Raw genomic sequence first — 10,659 nt, forward strand, 5'->3', positions numbered from 1 at the left:
TCAATATGGCGTCAAAACAACCTTCTGAAGGCATAATCACGAGAACAATCATCAAATCAGCCACATAGATATTCACGCAATTAGCGGTGGCGATAAGAATTTTGCGATATCGTTCGATTTTTGTAGGTACGTAATATTACATTATTAACTATACTCTCATGTTTTAAATCTTGTTCTTTTTTGCCGAAATCGATATCCCGTATATGAAATGCAAAACTATAATCTTACGTCGTATAAACAAACCAAAGAATATATCCCATTATTCGTCTAAACTGAATATGCATTTATATTAATTAATTAATTCTTGTTGTTTGAGAAAAAGAGATTATGTATGATTTTTTAGCATACATCTAGCAATAATCAAACGCAAAAGCAGTATGCTATAGAAGGAATAATATAAAATTGGGAAGATAATTAATTTAATATAAGGTAATTGGATCAAAATAAAAATTCATTTTATATTTGCTACATCGCAATCGAAGTGAGCATTTCCAACTTTAGTATTACCTTGAACCCCTTTGAGTAGAGTCACGAAATAGTCAACAAAGCAGTGCCGGCCCTGGATCTAGGCAGACTAGGTGGCCGCCTAGGGCCCCCATAAGTCGATTTTGCGTCTAAGAATGCAAGAAGAGTAATGTTTACTTGAATATTAATCGATGTAAATGCAAATCTAAATTAGTTATACAAGATTTAATGTTAATTTTATAAATTTTATTTGAGGTTCTTTTTTTCATGCCATATGCAATGTGGACTCCCGAAATCTCAGGACCGGCCCTGCAATAAAGTTACAGATACAAACAAAATCCATTTCAATTGAAGTTACTTTACGTAAACTACATCTATTGCTTTTATTGATAAATGGCGGCATCAATAAAAATTGATACTGTTATTTTTGTGTTTCACTTTAGAGGGTCTTACAGGGGGGGGGGGGCTGAATTTTTATTTCGATCCAATTTGCCGTGGTCTACCCTATTTACCTAATAGGTAACAAGAATACCTATAGATAACAAATACGCGCAGATAACAAAATGCTTACATAATGGATCATTCAGTTTTTTGTGCGCTGACCTAAGTTCAAATTTACGGGCTTATAAGCTTATAGTCAGTACCTCACACAATATATTGTTCTGGTGCGGAGGATCTAACGACCCAAGTCCGAATTGATTGTAGAGGCTTCTGGCGGGGAATCTGAGAAACTTAGTATCATTGGGCGCTCCTATTATTTATATTTTTTTCTATTGAGCGGCGGACATCTTGAATAATTTCTTATTCTAACAATAGGTTGATGGGAATAACTGAACAGTTATTATGGTTATTATGAATATTTGAATAGTTACTTGAATTTGAACAACTGATTAGATTTCTTTTATTTCAGGCAATAAAATAAGGCTGAACATAATTTGCACAATTTAATATTGAACTATTTTCCTGAAATAAATTTGAATTATCTACCTGTTGAATCATTTAAATGGAATTGGTTCAGTTGGTCCCAGGGCCGAATTAAGGTTCCTGGAGCCTGGGGTTATTAAACCTTCGAGGGATGATAAACTTGATTTATGAATTGAAATTTATTTTAAAATTTAATTGTAAAGAAAAAAGGCAACAATAAACAAAATTTCATTCAATATTTTTCGACATAATAAATGGAAGGCTTTGTAAACCTAATCTAACCATAAATGCATAATCGCGCAATTATTGTATGACTAAGCCACTGCGCTAATAAGATATCACTGTACAGACGTATTGAACTGTAGTCTGTTCAATGTACAGACCGAAAGAAGGAGAAACCAGCGAACAGGAAGGAAAAGGTCTATATAAGGAAGAAATGACCGTGTCGACTCTTTGTATGTTCAAGGAGCATAGTTTGAACGAGGCACTTTATCGAGATGAATCAGTGGTGTGGAAAAATAGCTGCTGTGACCGGCGCCAGTTCCGGAATCGGCAAAGCCACCAGTATAGCTTTACTGAAGCACGGTGTGAACGTGGTTGGGCTGGCAAGAAGATTGGAAATTATGAAGAAGATACCGAACGAAGTGGAAGGTATGAAGGGTAAATTTTATCCGATTCAATGCGACCTTACCAAGGAACAGGATATCATAGAAGCGTTCAAATTCATCGAGACGCTCGGCGGCGCCGACATTTTGGTGAACAACGCCGGCTTAGGATACATGGAAAGCATCACAGGTAGCGTTCCTTAAAGGGTTCCTGCGTCGGTACTGTAGAAATGACAAACAATGCAAAGGAACGTTTCTTTTATTTCATTTAGAGTCTTCCACGGAACACATGAAAAACGTGCTGAACTTAAATGTATTAGCCTCAGCAATTTGTGCGCGGGAAATTACACAGTCAATGAGAAAACGCAAGGCAAGAGGTCAAATTATTAACATAAACAGGTAATTTGAAAATACGAGGTGAGACGTCTAAAAGAGACCACCCGAATAAGCTAATCTAACAATAAGCTAAGAATAATAGTTTGTGATACTTTATCTGATTCAAATTTAAAATACATAGGAATTAAGATGATATAACGTGAAAGGCATTGAATTAATTCTCATTTTATCTTGTTCAATGATTACTAATCGAAGGTTTCTCCTCGACAGTGTTCTTGGACACAATGCAGCGCTGATACCTAAATCATGTAACCTTTACGAAACGAGCAAATATGCGATAACTGGGATGTCGGAAACGTTAAGGAAAGACATGCAACAATCAAAAGCGCCGATTAAAGTAACGGTAAGATGGATCCTTTTTTCTTTAGGGAAGAGTAAAGACGCGGGCTAAAAAGTCGTAGCTTTTATTCGGGTGAATGCAATGATCCCGAGTATTCGGTAGTCAAAAGTTGAAGTGGCAAGCCGCCCCTCTAGAAAGATCGGTGAGCAGTGGATAAAACTGTAGGATGCCGGCGGAAAAATTATGGCGTTTCGTCTCGGAAACCGTTCACTAGAACTCGGCAGTAGGGCTGATATGGACGGTCCCTGCCCCAGACGCTTGGGTTCTATATTCATAGATTTTATATATTTTTAAACATTTTTGTAATAGTTTAAATAATATAGACAAAACCACGGCAAAAAATAAAGGCAACTACAAGTTTTTGTTGTTTCAGAGCTTATCGCCTGGAGTAGTGAAGACAGATCTTTCGCTTCTCCAGGAAGCTGGTGGTGAACAATTTTTCGATGCAATATCACACTTACATAGTGAAGATATTGCCGAGGGCATCATATATGTCCTTACTACACCACCGCATGTACAGGTAAGCCAAATTTTCATTAAACAATTTTGTTTCGCATTTCTTCTTATCATTCTCTAATTGTAGGGTTTTAGGGACCCTGTCATATACAGGGTGATAAAAAAAGGGATCAGAGTTTTCGTTGTGGGTAGACATGGGTTTTCATTTCACGAATACTATTTACTCCGAAAGTTCTGAATCCTTTACATTACAATAATGAACATTTAAATAGATGTTTTCGCTTTAGTCCTCTTTTATACCTAAAGAATAAAAACTTAGTTTCAACCGAAAATATTTATTTATTCATTTTCAGGTGAACGAATTGACAATTACAGCTTTGCACAGTGGAATTATTGCTCCTGATAAAATGGAACTATGACTTTTGTAATATTGATGTATGATCATTTTTTTTATAATGTATAGTAAAATTAATATGAAATGTGTTATTTACCACCTATATTAATAAAGCATGGTATTTAACTCAATTCTGTTCCTTCGTTTATATAATTCCTACTTCTACACTACCAATCAAGTCAGGCTTCTCTGGGAAATATAGCAGTCTAAATGAAACGGGAATTTTCAAAATTTTAATTTTAACAATATTAATATTGGAAGTGATTTAGAAACAAAATGATATCATTTCTAATTCTTAAATATTGTAACCAACCCGCATTTTCACGCGCGGCGCACTGCCGCCTTCGGGAAGCCATCGCTAGAAGGACTCCGCCGAGACCGCGTTTCTCGCTAATAATGCCGACAGTATACGCTCACTGACGCTCACTGAGGCGACCCGTGACTCTATGAGCGTTCGGTCTAATGGCGGTCTACTAGCTACACGAGTCAAAGGAGGCAAGAGAGTGGGAGGCCTCGCGAGAATGGACTGTTGGCATAGGATCGCGTGATTTCCAATATAAATAACGGCCCGCGAAGCCCCAAAGGTGGAAGCGTTGTTAATCCGAAGATTGTTATTGTATTATGTTAATCTCTTCACTGCTAAATATTCTCCGACAACACGTTTCGGATTATTATTTGCCTGGTTAATTCAGGTCTCAGACATGTGATTTATTGTAAATATCTCTAGTATGTCTTTTAATATGGCCCATCAGATCTTACATTTTGTTTAGGGTTAACAGGAGCGACGGCCCAAAAGATTCCAATTTTTCTCAAAAAACGCCCTATGCCGCAATCGGTACACTTCTCTTGAATATAGATATCACATACTTGTGATGAATTTCTCTTAGAATTGTGTTCGAAAGATGTGAATTACTTTTTTGTATTTCACTGTTACTCCGCTGGAGATGCTACTATCACTGCTGTTGGCTCTTAACCTTTTAACTACGGTACGCTACTATAATAGCTCACTTGTTTATCTCGTGTTTCAAACTTTGCACATTATGTATATGCATGGAAACATTTTTATATATGAAGTATAAAAATAGAACTAGAATAGAAATAGAATTTCACGCCAGTTTCTTATTTTCGTCTAACTGAGGAGCAGAAGGAAGATCAAATTTTCGCTGTGTCCCATCATTAGTTAACATGAATACACATGTACTGTCCAAGTATTGACATTATACCAATTTAGTATTGGGACCAATGAAGTTGGTTTAACCAATTTTTAATAATTAAGATAAGAGACGACGAAACCGATTCCCCACACGACCACACCAAGCAGTAATCCGTAGGAGTTTTGTTAAACTTGAATAGCGCTGAACGAGGTCTCGTACAACAGAAGTGCAATTTATGGTGATAGTAGAGCACTTGACATTACGTTCTTCGAGATCAACATTTTCTTTAAATTGTTGCAATGTTCGACGTGCCATGTATGAAGTATTGGCCAGACCATACATTACAATATAGGGTTGAAAGCTATCCGATACGTTGGCGTCATTTTCTCTCCATAAAGTTTGCTGCAGAGGTCGGCCATCTTCTTTATCTCGCATTTGATGGTATATTGCCTCAATGTCCGTGGAGACTGCATTCGCGTACCATCTCCAGCGAACGAGAATGTTCGTAAGATTCATCCGCAGTTTAGGACCCCTGTTAAGGAGGACTCCCAAATGTGATTCTTTCGATATAGGTTGCTGGTCACAAGTCATTGCTTTTTCTAGCGATTTGTAATCGGGCGAGTATTGCAGTTCATGTACAGAAGATTCGTCCAAACGAACCGACTCCATGAGAGTCGCGTCGATGGGACCAGAGAGCACCCAACCCAGGTACGTTTGTTGAGCGATAGGAGCGCCGCCGGATCCACGCCGAAGTCCTTTTCGAATGATCTGCGAATACACGCGAGCGCCGAGGATAACATCTATTTTACTTGGCTTTGCAAAATCAGGATCAGCTAGACTCAATCCTTCCAGATGCGACCATTGCGTACGAAAGATAGGGGCAGCTGGTAAAGAGGTCGTGAGTTCTGGCAAAATAAGAGCGTCAACGTGACACGTGAAAGACTCGACGCGTGAGACTAGCTGAAAACTGGTAGCTCCTCGTGCAACGTCCGATCGCTGCGCCCCGATACCGATGATCGGTACGGCAGAAAATCGACGCGTTAGTCCGAGCATTTCCGCGAGCAATTCGGTTATAAACGAAACCTCGGACCCTTGGTCGAGCAGGGCACGAGCATGAAAATGTTCACCGTTTTCAGACACCACGATTATCAACGCGGTCGCGAGAAGGACGGGCGTACGTCTGATGATATTTGGACGGGACGACGAACAGAGGGGGCGAGAGGCGTTCAACACCGTGAGTTCCCTTTCCGGAATACCGGAAATATGTTTGGAATTTGAAGACGAAAATGAAAAGGATACAGACTTAGCTAAGTTACTTGACGTGTGGTGATGCTTCTGACATATTCCGCATCGATCGGGTGTATGACAATTCTTTAGGAGATGTGGCCCCATAGTGCCGAAGCATAAACCTTTCAACATGGCGGACTGGCGCCGTTGAAATGATCTCTTCGCAGGATATTGAAAGTGTCCGGAAGTACACAGCGCGCATATAGACTGTTTCATTGATGGAGTATTAATTAAGTTAGCCATAGGTCTTAACACTGTCCTTGATGATGCACTGCTGTCCATGCTAATCGATTTAATGAAAATTTAAACTGTTTAACAGTACACTGATGTACTGAATACACTAACACCGTTGTTGTAATGGAATAGAGCTGTTAAAGATACAATTTTATCGAGAGATGTGAACGATACTCGATTACGGCAAGGGGTTTAAAGAACCAAATTAACTGCGTTTGTTTTGCCTTGTCAAGTGTTGCGAGAAGACTAACGGTAGCGAGACTCGTTAAAGTATATGTACGATGCACGAGATAAATGTTAGATGTATGAGTAAAATTATAAGTCTAATTAGTAAACAAATCTGATCCGCGTTAAGAAACAGCTGATTAAGCGAGTGAGAGAGATCGTCGCAACGGACAGAAGTTTAAATTGGTACAAACGATGTGTGATCGGATTAAGAGGAAATTAATCTGAATCTTTGCGCTTTGGTAAAAGAAATTGGCAATTTCTTGTTGATGAAAACAATGTCAGTGAAACTTATACAGGCAATTTCAATGTAACCCAGTAAACTCAAGGTATGGACCTTGAATACTTATAGGCTGATTAATACTTTTCTATAAAATTATTAACAATCAAGTAAATTGCTCGGTAATATGTGTGTATCATCTCGGACAATTGAAAGAAAGATTTACCTTCTGACATCGAGTGTATAAAATAAACATGAAAGCGAGTTAACTTGATTAAACCGTATCTTATCTCATGCGAGTTTTGCTGATCGTGGTCAGATTCTTCTTATATATAATTCATAATAGATTACACAAAACGCTATGTAACTGCTGTAATAAAATGCCTCAATACTACACTATGTTTGTCCATTTAAGTCCTCGTTTCTTTTCCTACATGTTTAATCTAAAATATTTTCTAATTTCGGACGGAAAATTAATAATTCAACATGGTTGAAAAACTAATTCGATAAATTAAGTAAATCTATCAACCCTTGAACAAAGGAGCTTGGGTCAATCATGACCCAAATTTAGAAAACTTGTTCCAACAAATACTTTATTGAATTATCTGAGGAAGATAAGAAGGAGTTTGGTGGTGAGCTAGAGAGGCAGTCAGTAACGGGGGAGAATCCCGTACCTATATAGCAACGAATGATGGTGCGCATGGAACAGTGTGATCTGCAGTGGAGCAAAGGATGGATCGTTGGAACGGAAAAGTAGCGATTGTGACCGGCGCGAGCTCCGGGATTGGAGAGGCGATTTCAGAAGGTCTGGTGAAACGCGGAGTTAAGGTCGTTGGCCTCGCGAGACGAGTGGACAGGCTCCAGGAACTGACCTCGAAACTGGGCAAAGATAAGTTTTATTTCGTCCAATGCGATCTCAGGAAGGAGGAAGATCTCCTGAAGGCGTTCAAATGGGTCGAGAAAGAACTAGGTGGGGCTGATATCTTAGTAAACAACGCGGGAGCTCTACAGTTAGTCAATGTCATAGGTAAACAGGTTGTTTATTTGGCATCAAATGAATGCAACTGCTTTGTTGCAACGGAATCTGGGACAAAGTGAAAGATTTGATCACCGGTGACCAACATAACGAATTTAATTCGGTCAAACACATTTTTGCAATAATTCTCTGACCGCAACCACAATATCTGATCGATTTCACTTATGCTCAGATATTCTCCTCTATCCATGTTTTATTTATACTAGTGTCCAGTGCCGGATTAAACAGGGAATTAAAGGGGGATACAGCCTCGAACCCTCTTATAAATTTCTCATTTTCCGTGTCAGAAAATATTGAATGACATTCTTTTTACTATTTCCCTTTTTTACGATTAAACGTTATTTAATTTCATTTAAAATAAATTTCAATTTTCTCCCCTTACTAACCCCCCTGGTTGAGATAAAGGGTTAAAAATTGATGTACAATGTTTTCTTTCAAGGACCATTTTAATTACCTTATTCGGTTATACCCTGTATTAACCAAGAGGGCCTTCAAAAGTTAATCTTAATCCGCTCCTGCAAGCATTGCATGTACGAATATGGTAGCTAATTGGATGATATATACCTTCGCTTTGAATCAATGTTGGCTAACTTCTGACAAAGGCTGTTAGAATGAAACACATGTCAAGTGTCTTATCATTTGTCCTATCAACATCAGCTCATGTTTAGATTTTTTCCTCTAAATTTCTTCTTGTATACCATACAAACTTAAAAGCCATAATTTTGAAATTAATTTTATTCTCTTCCAGATTCGACTACTGAGGACTACTATAAAGTAATAGACACGAACCTCATAGCGCCGGCGATTTGTGCACGAGAAACAGTTCAGTCTCTAAGAAAACGAAATGCATCCGGGCACATAGTTAACATCAACAGGTGAATAATTATTCCGTGATCGAATCAAGCTTCCCCAAGCAACATGATGATGTCCTGGGATACCGCCCTTCTCGTAGGCATCCTCAGGGAAAATAACAATGTATCGAAGGGCTAAAGCTAATAAGTCACAGGGGCAGGAGGAATCGTGCGTTCGCACCGCCCAATTCTTTTCTAATAGGTCCACTGGGTAACGAAATATGCGAACGAAACGAAACACGACAGAATGAGACACAGTGATATTCGATATCCTTGTCTTACTTTGTCGCATTTAGTTTCGTTCGCGTATTTCGTCACGAGGTGGACCTATTAGAAAAGAATTGGGCGGTGCGGACGCACGATTTCCCCCGCCCCTGCGACTTTGTATCTAGACGAAGCTCGCCCTTCTTCTGGTGCACGAACAGTACTTTTCAACTATATACTAAATTTTATAATATATTTTTTACTATTTTATTTCTTATACCGTAGAAAAGTGTACAACAATGAAACGTTTTGTCCTTTGCCATTTAAAATGCTGCAACTTTTTCGAATGTTAATAATCTTAAGTGACATTAGTAGTTCAAAATATGCTTGAACGCTCGGGATTGGAAGTTTGATTTCATTTTTACAGTATCGCTGGCCACTTTGCCGAGAGTCTGCACACGTCACTTGGAATGTATGCTGCTAGCAAGTACGGTTTGACCGCTTTGAGCACGGAACTACGTCACGAAATAATAGCAGGAAATTTAAGTATTAAAGTCACGGTAAGTTTGAATTACAGCCCGCAACAAAACTGTAGCACGTGTCAAAAATTTATAGGAAGGGGTGATAATGTGACCTCTGCTAGTAATGTAGCATGTACTACTAGTACAACCGGGAAAAGAAAGAAGACATTTTTTCCTGTTTGAGCTTTCGTTTTCGAAAACAGAGTAAAAAAAATGTAAATTTGGAGATGCAACCCTTTAAGATAAAAATAATGCTAACTCTTATGTAAATTAAGAAAAATGCGCGCAATTTTTGTAAAAAACCCATCCCTTTCTCTAATAATTTTATGTTGTCCATTTTCGATTATAACGAATAAACAAAACTTCAATCTACGAGTTAATAAAATTACGTTTTCAATTATAATCATGACGAATAATTATCAAACTCTAAAATGCTATTAAAGGTTTCTTTTTTACAGAGCGTCAGTCCAGGATTAGTGCATACAGAGATGGTAAGTAAGTTTCTGCCTGCAGATAAAAAAATACCCATACTGCAGGCCCAGGATATCGCGGATGCAGTATTTTATGTGTTAGGAACACCGGAACATGTGGAAGTAAGTGAAAATAATAATCCACAAACTACACCACACGAACAATTCCCAGTAATCATTGACAAATTACATAAGAGACATCTTCACTAAATATTTCACACGAATTTTAATACACCCTTAATAAAAAATGTTTCTAGATCCCTGAACTTATGATTATACCACACGGTACACCGATAGGAGGTAACGCAAACTGACCAGGCACGTAAGTAATTTTCAAACAAACATTTCACTGAAACAATAGATAAATAAAACGTCGAATATATTCGTATTTGTTAATTTTCTTGTTTTCTTGCAGACCCCGGCACCCATAAGGAAACATTGGATCGTCTTTAAAATACAGAACAAAAAATTTTAATTAAGAGAAGGCTTACAATTTTTCAAAACATTCTTAAATGTATGAGAATATTTAAATAAATAAAGGAAATTTCCTTTATTACACTTGTAATAATAATAATTGTTGTACAATCATCGTTTGTCGGATCATGAGTTTTCATTGATTCTAATTGAATAACACGTTGCATAATCAAGGTTGATTCTCAAGCGCCTTTACGATAGTGTTTCTTTTTTATTATATACTTCCTGTATCGCTCCTTTGGTAACTGACATATCGTTGCCTACCATGGATGTATGGCAACCACGGTTGAAGACATTTTTTGGGATATTCTTACTCATCGAAGTATTTTCTATATAAAAATTAATTCAACAAAAGCAGCTTAAAAATTTCTGTAGATTGAAATAAAAAAATCTAAGATTTATA

The 10,659-nt window shown here is 37.8% G+C and overlaps 3 protein-coding genes across 3 annotated transcripts; 2 read left to right on the forward strand and 1 right to left on the reverse strand.

Annotated features, from left to right (window-relative positions):
* The first annotated feature begins 18 nt into the window (after nucleotides 1–18).
* On the forward strand, nucleotides 19–3,711 carry LOC114880110 (farnesol dehydrogenase-like). The gene is made up of 6 exons (XM_029195748.2): nucleotides 19–126; nucleotides 1,856–2,184; nucleotides 2,267–2,393; nucleotides 2,601–2,733; nucleotides 3,104–3,250; nucleotides 3,540–3,711. Exons 2-6 carry the CDS (start codon nucleotides 1,887–1,889, stop codon nucleotides 3,603–3,605), a joined length of 771 nt encoding a protein of 256 aa, XP_029051581.1. The 5' UTR covers nucleotides 19–126; nucleotides 1,856–1,886; the 3' UTR covers nucleotides 3,606–3,711.
* LOC114880108 lies at nucleotides 3,506–7,075 on the reverse strand. Its single transcript, XM_029195746.2, has 2 exons — nucleotides 3,894–7,075; nucleotides 3,506–3,786 (listed from the first exon to the last, which is right to left on the reverse strand). Exon 1 carries the CDS (start codon nucleotides 6,301–6,303, stop codon nucleotides 4,852–4,854), a length of 1,452 nt encoding a protein of 483 aa, XP_029051579.2. The 5' UTR covers nucleotides 6,304–7,075; the 3' UTR covers nucleotides 3,506–3,786; nucleotides 3,894–4,851.
* A 315-nt stretch (nucleotides 7,076–7,390) lies between these two features.
* On the forward strand, nucleotides 7,391–10,451 carry LOC114880113 (farnesol dehydrogenase-like). Its single transcript, XM_029195752.2, has 6 exons — nucleotides 7,391–7,727; nucleotides 8,485–8,611; nucleotides 9,219–9,351; nucleotides 9,771–9,905; nucleotides 10,040–10,104; nucleotides 10,198–10,451. Exons 1-5 carry the CDS (start codon nucleotides 7,433–7,435, stop codon nucleotides 10,094–10,096), a joined length of 747 nt encoding a protein of 248 aa, XP_029051585.1. The 5' UTR covers nucleotides 7,391–7,432; the 3' UTR covers nucleotides 10,097–10,104; nucleotides 10,198–10,451.
* The last annotated feature ends 208 nt before the right edge of the window (nucleotides 10,452–10,659 follow it).

The sequence above is a fragment of the Osmia bicornis genome, chromosome 5, assembly GCF_907164935.1.
Source record: "Osmia bicornis bicornis chromosome 5, iOsmBic2.1, whole genome shotgun sequence".
Lineage (NCBI taxonomy): Eukaryota > Metazoa > Arthropoda > Insecta > Hymenoptera > Megachilidae > Osmia > Osmia bicornis.

Coding starts and splice junctions, on each gene's coding strand:
- LOC114880113 (XM_029195752.2), top strand. CDS start 7,433: ATGGATCGTTGGAACGGAAAAGTAGCGATTGTGACCGGCGCGAGCTCC. Junction 7,728..8,484: donor ACAGTTAGTCAATGTCATAG/GTAAACAGGTTG, acceptor ATTCTCTTCCAG/ATTCGACTACTGAGGACTAC. Junction 9,352..9,770: donor ATTTAAGTATTAAAGTCACG/GTAAGTTTGAAT, acceptor TCTTTTTTACAG/AGCGTCAGTCCAGGATTAGT.
- LOC114880110 (XM_029195748.2), top strand. CDS start 1,887: ATGAATCAGTGGTGTGGAAAAATAGCTGCTGTGACCGGCGCCAGTTCC. Junction 2,185..2,266: donor ATACATGGAAAGCATCACAG/GTAGCGTTCCTT, acceptor TATTTCATTTAG/AGTCTTCCACGGAACACATG. Junction 2,394..2,600: donor CAAATTATTAACATAAACAG/GTAATTTGAAAA, acceptor TCTCCTCGACAG/TGTTCTTGGACACAATGCAG.
- LOC114880108 (XM_029195746.2), bottom strand. CDS start 6,303: ATGGACAGCAGTGCATCATCAAGGACAGTGTTAAGACCTATGGCTAAC.